The sequence below is a fragment of the Myotis nattereri genome (assembly GCF_964212035.1).
Source record: "Myotis nattereri genome assembly, chromosome: 3".
In the NCBI taxonomy this organism is placed as follows: Eukaryota; Metazoa; Chordata; class Mammalia; order Chiroptera; family Vespertilionidae; genus Myotis; species Myotis nattereri.
In genome coordinates this window covers 28,947,442-28,963,678 of record NC_138077.1, presented here as the reverse complement: position 1 = coordinate 28,963,678, position 16,237 = coordinate 28,947,442, and the positions used below count along the sequence as shown (strand labels likewise).

Sequence of the window (16,237 nt, the reverse complement as noted above, 5' to 3'; positions counted from 1 at the left end):
AGAGTGAAAGAGAGAGGGAAAGACAGAGAGAAACATCGATGTGAGAGAAACACATCGATTGGTTGCCTCCTGCATGAGCCCTGACAGGGTCTGGATTGGGGAGGAGCCTGCAATAGAGGTACCTGCCCTTGATGGGAATCGAACCTGGGACCCTTTGTTCCATAGGCTGATGCTCTATCCACTGAGCCAAATTGGTTAGGGCAAGAATCTAAATTTTGAATTCCAGCTTTGCTACTTCTTTGCTAGGTGATATTGGACAAATTATGTAGTCTGTTTAAGCCTCAGTTTCTTTATTTATAAAATGGTGGTCCTGATAGTGCCCAGATTATAAGATTTCAAAGATAATTAAAATGACCAAAAATTGGTGTAAAGTCTTAGCAGAAACCATAGCATGACATTACAATTTATGAGTTGTGTGAAGTTGGGTGAGATACTTAATCTTGTTTAGTTCCATCCTCAGTATAAAAAAAGGAGGACAATATTAAGTATCTTGCAGGTATATCCTGAGGTTTAATAAAATAACACTTGTGGGAGTGCCTAATACAGTGTTTGGCATATACTCGGAACTCAATAATTGTTAATTTCCAACCTACCTGCTTTCTTTCTCTCTTCAAAGAGGAAATCAATAAATGTTTACTGGATTTTCAGTGACTCCTTTCATGCAATGATTTTATGACTATTTTTTTTAGTGGTTCTGTACATGGATGCAAGTATTCAATATCAAGGTGACTTTGACAAACTGTTTTAAAGCTCCAAGTAGAATAAAACGTAGTGTTCTCTCAGAGAGGCAACATAAAGGAATCTGATAACCAGTTCACAGTAATTGCCCAGAAAGTGGCTCCCTAGTGAAAGCCTGGCTGAGAACAAGCAAGTCCAAGTGCGACCTTGAACATGGACATTGGATTTCAAAGAGAAGGATTTGTTAAAGCAAAGAGGGGCTCAAAAGTTATTAACTATTAGAAAGACCCACCAGAATTTGCATTAAAAGATTGAACTTGAGATATTTTTCAAGCACCAATTCTCAATATTCATTTCAGAGGATCCTATGTGTCTATTGATAAATCCACAGCGGTCTTTTCCAAATGGGTTAGAAATACTTAAGTCAATAATTGGGATTTTCTCAATTTTATATTTCACTTCCATATATTTGTAAATTTGGCCATCATTCCTTGCTTAGACTAAAACTTAAAGTAAATGATGTCATTTATTGCAGAATTACACATTTAGTTATTGTAGGATATCATTTTATGAATTTTCAGTGTTCAAATACTTGAATAATCTGAGAAATACTGTTATAGTTTGTTACTTTGGACATTGTTCAGAAGATAGAAAAATGCAAATATTGTGTTGTCTAAGATTTAACAGGGGACCTGCTTTCTCAAAAGATGGGATTAATTTAAAACCAACATTTACTGTTTTATGGGACAGAGAGCTGTGTTTCATTCATCTTTGCTTTTCTGGTGCTAGAGTAGTGCCTGTCACAGAGTAGGTCCTCAACACATTTTCATCTTACATAGAAATTATATGTATAAAAGCAAGAAATGCTTGGTTTCAAGAGTGCTTGAATCGTGTACTAAGAGTGTCTTGAAGATGCACTCTCAAATTTTGTTTTCCTCATTTTTTTTTAAATCATGGAATTCTGACTCTGTTTCTGACTCACTGTCACCTATTCCCAGGACCCTGCCCTGCAAACTCAAAGCTATAGGTGAATTTCACTTTCCACCCGTCTTATTTTACAAATGAGTTCACGTTGCTATACATTGTGTGGTTTTATGCAAAACTCTGTGTTGGGCAATGTAAGGCTATAGGCCTCAGTGAGGTATTGTCCTTGTTCTTAGGGAGTTAATGTAGTCAGAGAGAGCGATACCCAGGGAACTAATTATATTTCAAGGCAGAAAGAAAAAGTGCTGTGGTTAAAGTACAAACAAAATGCTGTGGTTGCAGAGGGGAAGGAGTAATTAATTCAAACTGGGAGGAGATCAGGAACAAGGAAGGAAAGAAACTAATATTTATTGAGGGCTTAGAAGCTGCCAAAGGCAGGGCTGCTGCTTTCTTTCCCTCAGGCTCTGGGAGAAGGTTGTGTTGCGGCCCTGGCCAGTGTGGTTCAGTGGTAGAACATCCATTGGCCCGTGCACCGAAGGGTCTCAGGTTCGATTCCCTGTTAAGGACATGTACCTGGGTTGCAGGTTTGATCCCCAGCTCCAGTTGGGATGCATGCAGGAGGCAACCAATTGATGTTTCTCTCTCACATCAATGTTGGTCTCTCTCTCCTCCCCCCACCCCTCCCTTCCCCTCTCTCTAAAAATCAAGTGAGGATTAACAACAACAACAAGAGCCTGGGGAGAGGAGGTTTGGCCACTGGCCCATGTTGGGAAGGTTAATGTTCCAGAAAAAAGGAGACCATGGGAAGTCACCCTTCTACTGGTCTGCAGGGATGTGGACTGGGACGAGAAGCAGCCTCAACTTGCGATGGTTCAGTGGGAAATGGGGTTGATATGAGGAAGCTGGTTTCAGTTAAAGTGAGGAGGTGTTTGGGAGAATTCTAGGCACAGATGAAGAATGTTAGTAAGAATACGCTAACCTAATAAAGCAGTGGTTCTCAACCCTGGCTGCACATTAGAATCACCTGGGAATCTTTTTAAAATCCTGATTTCTGGGCCTCAACCTCCGGAAAGTCTGTTTCTTTGTTATGGGGTGGGGGCCACAACATTAGTAACAAAGAAAAGGAATTTCCAGAGGATGAGGCCCAGAAATCAGGATTTTAAAATGATTCCCAGGTGATCCTAATGTGCAGCCAAGGTTGAGAACCGCTGTAATAAAGGAAAGACGAGGCCCACATTTATGTCGATGAGTATAAATTACTGAGGAAAAAGAGAGCAGGGCTTTGGGGGCGGAGTTGGATGAGGACACACGTGGGAGTGTCTATTCAATGGGGAGAGTGCCTCAGTGCTAAGGTTCCAAAGGAAGCAAAGGAGAGTGGATGGGCCAGTTTGCTTTGTTTTCTTGGGTGCTTAGCTCTCCGGTGTGCTAGAGAGTGTTGGCCTGTCCCTAAAAGAGATGGGAGCAAGCGCTGGTTTGTTTGTTAGTGTTCTTTCCAACTGAAGTGTCCACTCCTTGAGAGTATAGATTGTCTCCATCACAACACCATTCCCCACAGAGCCTAGCATTGGAGTGGGCACCTGCAGATATTCACAAAATCATACTTGCTTTATGACAAGCAGGAAGATACATTTCAGCAGAGCCAAGAGGCTAGTTATGGATTTTACAGGGTTGTGGGCATTTAACCTGAAAATGAACCACACAGTTACCAAAGTAGTTTAAAGTTATTTATGGCTTTACAATCAAGAACTATTTTCTGATGCCATGATTTTACAGAAAGAAAATGGTGTCAATTGATTAACTTCTACAGTAATTTGTTAGCTGCTCATTCTATTTTCCTGTTTTGACTAATGACAACATTTAGAGTTGCACCTTTATGAAGGCTAAGTAGCTCAGGCAGTTTGACTGTCTTAGAATAATAGTTCAGTTGGTTGGGTGTCGTCCCATGCATTGAAAGGTTGCTGGTTAGATTCCCAGTCAAGGCACATACCCAGGTTGCGGGCTACTGAGGACATGTAGGAACTAGTCAATCAATGTTTCACTCTCACATCAATGTTTCTCTCTCTCTCCTTCTACCTTATTCTCTCTCTAAAAATCAATAAAAAATATTTTAAAAAAAGAATAATTAGAGAATTTTACACCATCAACCAGTGGGAAACCTACTTCTCCTGCAGCTTCCCTCATTAGTGTCTCTTACTGAGCAAAGCCCACCTCTCCAGGATGCTACGATAAAACATTTTGCAAACAGTTATGGGACATAATCAGCTGATCTAAACTATTATTAATTTACAAGTTAGGATGGTGTAAGACACATTTTGTCCTTATGTGAGATGGCTTAGGGGAGTTTATAATATTAGGGCTTAAAAGTGGTTTCCTAACTTACATGAAGGGCTAAACCAAAGCAGGGAACTTCGTGGTAGATATGTCCCTTTTGCCTTTCTGTGCCCGTGATACATTTATAATCTATAACGCCATTCTTCCCTGTGAGCCTAGATATGATTTCAAAATCCTTCTCAATACAGCACTTTAAATAACAAGTGGTTGGGATTAGCCTGAAAGATGAACTTCACAGTTAATCATCCCTGAAAAGCTATAAACCCCTCTGGGCAGGTCTCAGGTCCAATTTAGGACTTGACATAGAGTAGGTTTTTAATAAATGATCTTTGGAATAAATGATAGAAAAACAGATGAATTAAAAATGCACAAATAAAATCTCATTTATTTTTCTAAAACTGGTATAGGAATGTATGTAGGATGCTTCCGTCTCTGCCTTGTGGGAAATGTACTGCATGTCACCATTAGCCTGGTGAGCACCAGCTCATAGGATGACAGAGTGGAAAGGACCTGGAGAATGTTTAGTGACAACTTTTCAGCGATGAAAAGAAGGTGCAGAGAGGGCATCATCTATAGTTCAGGCTCTGGAAGAGGCAGCCACGCAGGCCGCTGTATGCTACACCTTACCAACCCTGTGGCCCTTGGCATTTGCTTTGTCCCTTCATCTACAAAGTGGGGACTGTGTCTTATCTGCCGGTAGGGTTGTTGTGAAGCTTAAGCAAGGTAAGGGAGACGAAGTGCTTACTGTCGTGCCTGGCACATGGTAAACACTTTTAAAAATGTCAGCATGTCCCTCCCGCTCCCACTCTTTTTCATTAATAGAAGCTGAACCAGTGATGGTACTATAAGTAGTTTTATCATAAGGTTTATCATATTATGTTTTGCTATGTTTTTTTAATCATATTTTCAGTGAATTGAAAATTCGTTCAACCCACCCTCATTTGACATACGTAGAAACTGAAGCAAAGAGAATACAAGGAATAGGATTCTTATGAAATAAGAAAAAAAAAAATGTCCTAAGTGCAAAACATACAATTCCTGAATGTCACACTCTTTTCTTCATCTAATCATATTGTTTCATAACACATGACCTGCTTCACAGAAAATATATTTATAAAAGATGTCTTTAAATAAAACAGTGATAAAATTTAATGAAAAATGAGTGGGCTGAATTTTCCTTTTAAAAAAAAACTCAGCATTTTCATTGTATATTTGAACTTTCAGGTCAGTTATTAGTTGGGGGCTAGGGGGAGCAGAAAAGAGAAAGTTGTAGTTGGCTCTCTGTTGGTTGCCAGGAAACATACAGAAGCAGCAGGGACAGAGGAAACAATGGGCACTGCTGGGAAGGGTGGCCTGCAGAGGGGAGCGCTGCATGGGGGCAGGGACCTGGCAGCTGCCCCATCTAATGTCTCCAGACACGAAAAGGGAGTTTAAAACCACAACATGTTAATAGACGCAAGGTTAGCCAACCAGGCTTTGAGAAGTTGCCTTGCTAATGCGTGTGAAATGAGGATTAGAAGCTGCACTCTGGGTCCGTTGCTATAAACACTGGGGGGAGAAGCTTTATCCGTTTTTAACCAAGTCAGGTCCAACCAAGTATAAGGAGGGGGTGTTTTAGAACCACTGGACTGTGGACTTGGAAAATAAGCTGTGGAATTCAGGAAGAGTGGGGTTGAGGGTTTCATTCTCCACCTCTCAGCTTAAACATCCTGCCTCCTTATTATAAGCCTTGAGATGTATGCTTATTTGAGAGCCTATTGCTAAGTTGGGTTGTTGTTGTTTTTTTTAAAGACACCTTTGGAAGAAAAAACAATAAAGGTATAGAAATAGTTGGAAGCTGCTGAAAGAGGTGAAGCCATTATGAGCTCCCAGAGTGCTGCACTTGAGTTGAACAAGGGCTCAGAGCCTGGGCGAGGCAGGACAGAAGGTGAAGAGCACAGCACAGCTTGGCTTGAAAACCAGCTCAGTGTGGGTGACTTTGTCAAAATCCAGAGGGCCTTGGAGGTAAGCGTTCATCTCATTTACTGGAGACTTGGACTTGCTCATGAAGGAGACGAGGATGAAAAGGGAGATTTTTTTCTCTTAAAATTGCTAATATATTTAATGTTTACAAATAAGTTCACATGGTGACAGATGATTGCTAGACTTAGTGGGGTGATCACATCATAAGGTATAAAATGTCGCATTGCTAATTGTATACCTGAAACTAATATAACCAATAGAAGATTATACACCAACGGTACTTAAATAAAATAATAAAAAAGAAAAATACATAAAAGCATTATTCTTAAAAACAAAACAAACAACAAAACAGGGAATTTTTAAAGAATTGGTCAGGCTTGGATTTAACACCAGAGTAACTTTGTCCCTCCATTCTTCCAACCAACTTATATTATTTCGTATGAAATTGCTTCTGTTGAAAACCATTACAGTGAAGGAAGGAAAATTCATTCTTGGACAAAATTCTTCTTAGAGATCAATGAAAAGTATGGTTATGAGTGGGGAAAGCCAAGTCTCTAAGGTGACTCCCAACAATAACTCTTCTTTCCAGGGAAGTAGGGCTCTGGAAATGCAAATATCTGCCTCTAGTTTGAAAAAATTCTCCCTGCCTCCCCCTGAGTGACACAGCTCCCTTTCAAAGCTAATTTTGCTACTTCATTGTCTGGAGATCCCAAGTGAGGGACCAGTCTCCCACTTTTTTCCTAAATATTGGAGCAGTGCCAAGAAAAACAAAATTGCAAGTTTTCTTTTTAATTGTACATCTATATATATATAGCCTAAGTGACTATTCTGTTCGACTGTTCGACCCTTTGATCAGTAGCTATGATTTGCACAGACCACCGGGGGCAGACGCTCAATGCACAGGCATGGAAACATGGAACAGACTGATGAATCTCAGAGGGAAGTGGGGAGGGGGGAGGGCAGGAAGAGATTAACCAAAGATCTTATATGCATACTAGAGGCCCAGTGCATGGATTCGTGCACCGGTGGGGTCCCTTGGCCTGGCCTGAGGGGACTAGGCTGAAACTGGCAGTTCGACATCCCCTGAGGGGCCCAAGATTGCGAGAGGGCACAGGCCAGGCTGAGAGACCCCTCTGGGCCTCTAGTATAAAATAAACCTTAAGAATTTTAATTATAAATGCATAATTTATTTCTTAGTTAATTAGTTGGGAATTCTGTGGCTATGCACCATAAAGAGAATACTCATCATAATGATTTTTAGTTTCTCATCTGGGCAGGAAGAAGTGCTCTTCTGTGCTGTGGAACTTAGATAGGCATGAGCCTCCATCTATTCTACTTCATTATGTTTGCTAAAATATGATCTCAGGGATTCAGAAGGTCCTCCAAGGGTGCTTGGAAGTGTCCACATTAATTTGAAATAGATACACAATATTTTGGAATATTACCTTGAAATTAACAAAGTATGATGAAATCTAACAACTATATTATCCTGCACTTAGCACAAATTTTAATCTTTAGCTATCAAAAAAAAAAGTAGTTGCTAACCACTGAAAAACTACTATACTGTGTTTTGTATAACAAGTTAGATTTTACCTGTGTTGATAAATTCCTGTCCCAATAGCATCAATCATTTTTTTACAATAGAATCTGTCATATTTAGTAGCAAAGACCTGCTCTGCTCTACACTTTGCTCATTCTAATCTTTATGTATTTGTTGTTCATCCAACCCCATTTGTCTGAAAGATTTCAGGGCTGTTCATGTCCGATGCCCCAAATAAATTTGCCATATTTTGATAGATATAGCAAACATTTTGACAGGGCATTCAGAAAAACATATCAGCAGATTATGATAGCTTTGACTTTGCAATGAATAGAAATGTGGTAGTTTTATTCTGGTGCTAAGAACACAAACAATTTGAATGCTCAGGTTTATTAGGAGAGTCAACATTATAATATTGATATGTTAGAGAGTGAAACTGCTTCAGAAGGTTGGGGGAGGGGGTAGGCCAGGGGTCCTCAAACTTTTTAAACAGGGAGCCAGTTCACTGTCCCTCAGACCATTGGAGGGCCGGACTATAGTTTAAAAAACAACAACTATGAACAAATTCCTAAGCACACTGCACATATCTTATTTTGAAGTAAAAAAACAAAACGGGAACAAATACAGTATTTGTATTTGCATGTGGCCCACGGGCTGTAGTTTGAGGACCCCTGGGGTAGGCATTCTTTTCAAATTACTGATTGATTATCTGGAATAAACCCATGTGAAACTGGTCAATTCAACCTCAAGATTTTTTCTTTTCTCTTCTTTTCTTTATAACTTTAAATGCTTTAAAGGCCAGACCACTAATTTTGAAATTACCAGTTGGGAAAGCACATATTACTGATGGGAGAAGAAACTGTAGTCCAGAGCTTGCATGAATATAGAGAATCTAATGACGGTTTTTAAAAAAGAAATTGAGCTTTGCAGGTGTATTATCAAGAAAAACAACAAAGCCTGTCCATTTTTAACAGACCCAGTGCACACAGAATGGAAGAATTCAATGGCACATGTGCAAGTAGGACTACAAGTTAGGCCCTGGAGCCAACATGATTTTCAAAAACAGCATGGACACCTAGGAAGAATGATACCCTAGGCTATTTCCAGGAAGCCCAGCCCATCAGTCATGAGCATTGGGCCCACAGGTACGGACAGAGCTGCAGAAGGAAACATTGCCCTCGGCAGCTGTCCTACAGCACAGAACTCTAAAGGTAGTGATCTGTAGCCCAATCATTAAAGATACAATCTGAGCCCCCAGGGATGTTCAGGGAGGGTACTCAGAACAAACTTGTCTTGTGGGTGAGTGGAATCTAAATACAATACACTTGTGCTAACTTCACCTCAAAGGACTGGAGAAGTTCAGTAGGCAATTGTGCTTGTCTGAGAATTGTGCTTGAGGTGTAATCTATCTATCTATCTATCTATCTATCTATCTATCTATCTATCTAATGCCAATGACTGTAATGGCCATAATAACCATAATGACCGGTTGCTATGATGCCCACTGTGGCCAGCGAACTGCCCGATCAGGGTGTGGGGCCAGCCAGCCAACCTCGCAGTCCCTCCTCCCTGCCGGATTCCCCCTGATCGGACTCTACCACCCAGATCAAGAATGGGCAACTGGCCAAACGCCCCCTCCCTAGCCCCCCCAAACCCCCCGCCAGTCCCACCCCTCATCAGCCAGTCCCCCCACAATAGACCCACAGCCCCTCCCCGCACCAGCCCACCCCTGATCACATCCCTCAGCCCAATACTGGGCAGGAATGGACAGCCAACCTCCTGCAGCCCCTCCCCCCTGGCCAACCACACCCCTGATGGGCCCCCACCACTCTGATCAGCCCGCAGCACCTGCCCCTGGCCAGCCTCACCCCTGATTGCCACCCCACCTCAACAGGAAGTGGGACCGGCCCAATTTCCTGAGCCCCTCCCCCAGCCTGCCCCACCCCTTATGGGCCCCCACCACCCAGATTGGCCCCCAACCCCTCCCCCCAGCTGACCCCACCCCAGATTTCCCCCCACCCAAATCAAGGGCAGGGCTGACTGGCCAACCACCCAGGCCCCTCCCCATGGCCAGCCCCTCCCCCAATCGGCCCCCCAACCCCAATTGGGGGTGGTGCCCTCCATCCAATTACCTGCAGCCCCTTCCCCCAGCCAGCCCTGCCCTAACCAGGCCCCAATCAGGGCAGGATGGCCAGCCAACCTCCCACCTTCTCTTCCTCCTGACAGGCCCAGGCCTGATCTGACCCAATTGGGGCCGGGTTGGCCGGACCCCACCCATGCACAAATTGGTGCACTGGGCCTCTAGTAAAAGGAATAAATCCACAGAATGTATGATATTCTCATGCTTGGTTGTCTTTTTATTTATTATTTATTTTTTATTTTTTGTCCAAAATTTTACATATGTCCGCTTTTTCCCTGCTTGACCTCTCCCCACAGCCATTCCCACCCCGGGCAAGCCCCCACCACCCCAGTGTCTGTGTCCATTGGTTATGCTAATATGCATGCATACAAGTCCTTTGGTTGCTCTAACCTTTGCCCCCTCCCCTGCCATTTGTCACTGGATCTATTTTTATTCATCAAATTATGTTGATTATTATATCCCACATATGAGTGAGATCATGTGATATTTATCTTTGTCCGACTGGCTTATGTCACTCAGCATATTGCTCTCCAGCTCCACCCATGCTGCTGCAAATGGTAAAAGTTCTTTCTTTTTAATAGCAGCATAGTATTCCATTGTGTAGATGTACCGAAGTTTTTAATCCACTCATCTGCTGAAGGGTACTTAGGTTGTTTTCAAATTTAGCTATTGTAAATTGTGCTGCTATGAACATAGAGGTGCATATATCCTTTCTGATTGGTGTTGGTTTTTTGGGATATAGTCCTAGAAGTGGGATTACTAGGTCAAACAGGAGTTCCATTTTTAACTTTTTGAGGAAACTCCATACTGTTTTCCAGAGTGGCTGCACCAGTCTGCATTCCCACCAGCAGTGCACGAGTGTTCCTTTTTCTCCACATCCTCTCCAGCACTTGTTTGTTGATTTGTTGATGATAGCCATTCCGACAGGTGTGAGATGGTATCTCATTGTTGTTTTGATTTGCATCTCTTGTATGATTAGTTACTTTGAGCAGGTATTCATACGTCTCTCAGCCTTTTGTATGTCCTCTTTCAAAAAGTGTCTATTTAGGTCCTTAGCTCATTTTTTGGTTGGATCGTTTATCTTCCTTTTGTTAAGTTGTATGAGTTCCCTGTAAATTTTGGAGATTAAACCCTTATCTGAAATATCATTGGCAAATATGTTCTCCCATGCAGTGGCTTTCTTGTTGTTTTGTTGATGGTTTCTTTTGCTCTGCAGAAGCTTTTTATTTTGATGTAATCCCATTTGTTTATTTTCTCCTTAGTCTCCAGTGCCCTAGGAGCTGTGTCTGTAAAGATATTGCTACAACATATGTCTACTATTTTGCTGCCTATGGAGTCTTGTAGGATTTTTATTGTTTCCTGTCTTACATTTAAGTCCTTTAGCCATTTTGAGTTTGTTTTTGTGTATGGTGTAAGTTGGTGATCTACTTTTATTTTTTTTGCATGTATCTGACCAAATTTCCCAACACCTTTTATTGAAAAGACTGTCTTGACTCCATTGTATACTCTTGCCTCCTTTGTCAAATATTAATTGAGCATAATGTCTTGGGTCGATTTCTGGGTTCTCTGTTCTGTTCCATTATATGTCTGTTCTTGTGCCAGTACCAGGCAGTTTGGAGAACCGTGGCTTGGTAATACAGCTTGATATCTGGTATTGTGATCCCTCCAACTTTGTTCTTCTTTCTCAGGATTGCTGTGGCTATTCAGGGTCTTTTTTTTATTCCAGATAAATTTTTGGAGAGTTTGTTCTAGATCTTTGAAGTATGCCGTTGGTATTTTAATGGGGTTGCACTGAATCTGTAGATTGCTTTGGGTAGTATGGACATTTTAATGATGTTGATTCTACCAATCCATGAACATGGTATATTCTTCCATTTGTTTATGTCTTCCTCTATCTCTTTTTTCAATGTCCTGTAGTTTTCTGAGTACAGGTCTTTTACCTCTTTAGTTAAGCTTATTCTTAGGTATCTTAATTTTTTGGTGCAATGGTAAATGGGATTTTTTTTTTCATTTCTCTTTCTGTGAATTCATTATTGGTGTATAAAAACGCCATAGATTTTTGGGTGTTAATTTTGTATCCTGCTACATTGCCAAATTCATTTATTAGGTCTAGTAGTTTTTTGATGGAGTCTTTGGGGTTTTGTATAAGAGTATCATGTCATCTGTGAATAAGGACAGTTTTACTTCTTTCCAATTTGGCTGCCTTTTATTTCTTCTTCTTGTCTGATCACTATGGCTAGCACTTCCAGTACTATATCAAACAGTAGTGGCGAATGTGGGCATCCCTGTCTTGTTCCCGTTCTCATGGGAAATGAGTTTAGATTTTGCTCATTGAGTATGATTTTGGCTGTGGGTTTGTCATATATGGCTTTTATTATGTTGAGGTATGATCCCCCTATACCCACTTTGCTGAGAGTTTTTATCAAGAAAGAGTGTTGGATTTTGTCAAATGCTTTTTCTGCATCAATTGATATGATTATGTGATTTTTGTCTCTCAATTTGTTTGCTTGATTATCTTTATAAAATTCTAAAGATGATGGTAGACAGATTCTACAGCCACAATTCTGACACTAGATCCCTTTATCTTTTTATCCTTTTTTTTCTGTTTGCTTATGTGGTCTGAAGAATTGTCAGACATTAGATAATGTCCATCTCCTTACTTGGCAGTGGTGATGCTTATAATAAACCAGTCAATGAAGGAAAAATACCACATGATCTCACTCATTCATGGATAATAGAGACCATTATAAACTTTTGAACAATAATAGATACAGAGGCAGAGCTGCCTCAAACAGATTGTCAAACTGCAGCGGGAAGGCCGGGGAGGGTTGGGGGGCAGGAGGGAGGGGGTTTAAGAGACCAACCGAAGGACTTGTATGCATGCATATAAGCATAACCAATGGACATAAGACACTGGGGGGTAGGGGAGGCTAGGGGACTGTCAAGGGCGGGGGGGGGGGAAAGGACACATATGTAATACCCTTTTAATACTTTATGCAAAAAAAAAAAAAGGCCTGGGGTGGGGGGGAATGGGAAATTGGGTCTTTCAATTGTGGAGCAAATATTTCACACATATTTCCAAATGAAATATTACATGTCATATAAATCTTGGCAGTAACATTTAGTAATAAAGTAAGTAATGCTTATTGCAAGATGGTACAAATGAGTTACAATCACTTATTGTTTGAATTCCAGTTTTGCCACTATGTATCATGTGACTCTGCAAATCACTTAACCTTTTTGAGCCTGTTTCCTTTATTTCTGACATGGGGATAATAGGATTGTTGTGAGGACTAAGTGAGACACTGTCTGGAGAGGAGTTGAAAGAATAAGTGCTTAATTAATAGCTATTACAAGTTCAGTGAGTAGAGGTTGAACCACATGGTCTCTAATGTATTGATTCCTTTTTTTTTTTTAAATGTTTGTATTAATTTTAGAGAGAGGAAGGGAGATGGAGAGAGGGATAGAAACATCAATTATGAGAAAGAATCATTGATTGGCTGCCTCCTGCATGCTCCCTATTGGGGATTGAGCCTACAACCTGGGCATGTGCCCTGACTGGGAATCAAACCATGACCTCTTGGTTCATGGGTCAAAGCTTAACTAATGATCTGCAACGGCTGGGTTCTAATGTCTTGATTCACATATTTCCTAAAGGCAATTACACTTCTAATAATGCTCACAATGATGTTTCTATATTCCTTTTAGTTGTGATAGGAAGTGGGGGGTAATAAACTTTGCAAAGACATAAGTTCACATGGAAGAGTACAAAAGCATCATTTCCCATCTCCTACTTTATATTTTATTAACACTCAAATTATTTTAATTGATGTCTTGATCCTCTTCTTTAGAACAAAAATGTTACGTGGGTAGAAGTACTAGAAAAATTACCTGTGAATTTCATTTTCTTTCAAGTAATAGTGTCCAAAAAGCCATATGTCAGCTTGAAGAGAGGGAAACTTGTATTAATCATAGAATGATAAAATGGCTGTTACTCAAACTTTCCTGTAGCACCTATAATGCTTAGAGAAATGGCATGGTCTCTGGATATTCATATTATTTTGATGTGAACCATATTTTACATTTTCTTAGATAGTTCAAAAGCCAGCTATTGTGTAAGGAAGAATGGCTGTGGCTTGCTGATTTTATAGGAATGCTGAGAAGCAGAAATTAAGGGCCAAGGGAAATGGGATGCTGGAAAAGTCTCATTGAAACCTGACATATATTGAGTTTCTTCCCAGAGTATAGCTCTGAAGGTGTTTGAGTATTTGTGTGTGTGTTGTTGTTTTTTTGTAACTCCTCACTGTTGACCTCTACATGGTAGGGCATTCTGATCTTTGGTCCTAGATGTCCTGCTGCCTATTTGGCCTGGGACTGTAGTTTTCCCATTTTGCTAGACTCACTGGATTGGGTCCTGACCTGCTCTGTCAGCAACAACAACCCTGGACTGTATCATCTGCTGGAGCATCTGTTCTGGCTCAGGTGATGGGCCCAAAGCCAAGGGCTGGTCCTATGCTGTCTACTCCATGCTGCCATTTGACCAAGTGCTGCTAAATCTTTAGATTTAAATAACTAGAAACAAAATCTCCTGAATGACCTATAAAAGGTGGTGGGCTGTTTATACTCAAAGTAGAAAGGGCCAAAAAGCTGGTAAATTCGGGGTGGGAAAGGCATAGTAAAACCCTGATCAGGAAGTCCCCAGAGATGTTCAGGGAGGGTGCTCAGAACAAACTTGTCTTGGGGGTGAGTGGCATCTAAACACAATACACTTGTGCTAACTTCATCTCAAAGGACCCAAGAAGTTTAGTAGGCCATTGTGCTTGTCTGAGAATTGTGCTTGAGGTGTAATAAAATGAATAAATCCACGGACTGTATGATATCCTCATGCTTGGTTGTCTTTTTATAAAATTCTAAAGATGGCTGCAGACAGGTTCTACAGCAGGGCCTATCAGCAATGCTTCTTTGTTCCAACAGATCACTGCCGAGGTTCTGACACCCTGCCAGGCAGGCAAGGCTCCAAGGGGATCAAGAAAATCAGATTTGTCCTAGCTAGTTTGGCGCAGTGGATAGAGCATTGACTTGTGGACTGAAGGGTCCCAGGTTCGATTCCAGTCAAGGGGACATATTTTGGTTTCAGACTCCATCCCTAGCCCTGGTCTGGGCGCTTGCGGGAGCAACCAATTGATGTGTCTCTCTCATATCGATGTTTTTCTCTCTGTGTGTCTCCCCCTCCCTTCCTGCTCTCTAAAAAATCAATGAAAAATATCCTTGGGTGGGAATTAACAAGAAAAGAAAATGAAATTTAGTCCTTTTCTATCCCTCCATTATTTGTCCTTTTTTCTAAACTCTCAGAATTCCTCCCAATTCATTAAGTAACAGTCTTCTCTTATCTTCTCATTGTCCATTGTATCTTTGCTATCAAGTTACCCAAATGGACAGGGCTTCCTGGATGTGTCTCATGTACTACAAGTATTCTCATCTCTTGCTTCTTTTCTTTCTACCCCAGGAATCAAACACATAAACAAAATCACCCATTCTTGTTTTATTCCCTTTGCTTAAAACCTTTAGATTTTGCTCCTCTCTGATAAAATATAAGACAGTCCAGAACAATTTCAAAAAATTAAATAAAACTTACAGGTAAAGACTGCTGCTTGCTTCGGCAGTGCGTTTACTAAAATTGGAACAATACAGGGAAGGTTAGCATGGTTCCTGCTCAAGGATGGCACACAAATTCGTAAAGCCTCCCCAACCCCGCCAAGAAAAACTCTGTGTATTATGTTATCCAACAAACTTCCAAATTAGAAAACCTTAATTTTTATAGAGTGTACAAACCAGATAAAACAGCTCAAACATGATAGAGGTTTCTTTCTCTATCATGTTTGAAAGGAGAAAGCAAGTATTTCTAATTGATGGGCAGCTCCAAGTAGACATTCAGGTACGCAGGCTCCTTTCAACCTCTACTTTCCACACTTGCCATGCATCAAGCTAGCATGGAGTAGGGGAACATGAAGCAACACATGGGGGAGTTTTTATGGGCCAAACTCACATCTCAATTGCAAGGGTGACTGGAAATTGTAGACAGGTGTTTGCCCAGAAAGCAGTTTCACCCACAACTCTTAGCGTTTAATGATAGGAACATTTTCTTCTCCCCTAATAAACCAACATGCTTTATTTTGAAAATTAAGGAGAGTCATGTGCCTAATGGTGTTTTGTGTTCTGCCTTAGGTGCCAAGAAGTTAAAAAGCTAAATTTAGTGTTCAACTGATAGAACTATTTTTAGCATAGATTTTTCTGGGACAATTATCTGTTATTTTCATTATATGACTCTTGTTCTTTTATCTTGGCTTTAATGGTCCTATTGCCTATGAGCCTTCTGTTATAACTGAACTAGAACTCTTTCTGGAAATCAGTGGAGGTAAAATGATGAATACAAATTTAATTTTTTTCAAGTATGGTAAGATTTTATAAAGCACTTCTGTAAGTATTTTGATGTTTGATCCTCTCACCAACCTGGAATGTAGTCAGAGCAGACATTTTTATTTCCCATTTACACATAGGGAGAATGAAGCTCAAAACGTTTAATTGAATTACCCATGGGGCAGACAGAGCTAGGGCTCAGGGGGTAGATTGTCAGCTCTCCAGCCCATTGTATGGCATGGCTC

The 16,237-nt window shown here is 40.9% G+C and overlaps 1 protein-coding gene across 1 annotated transcript in view; it reads left to right on the top strand.

Moving 5' to 3' along the window:
• Positions 1 to 5,793: 5,793 nt before the first annotated feature.
• The window catches only part of WDR49 (WD repeat domain 49), a gene marked incomplete at both ends in the record, with an annotated part of 111,060 nt that continues 100,616 nt past the window's right edge, over positions 5,794 to 16,237 (top strand). The window contains one exon of the mRNA XM_081085958.1: positions 5,794 to 5,937. Coding sequence (XP_080942084.1) covers positions 5,794 to 5,937 — 144 coding nt within the window. The remainder of the gene's footprint in view (positions 5,938 to 16,237) is intronic.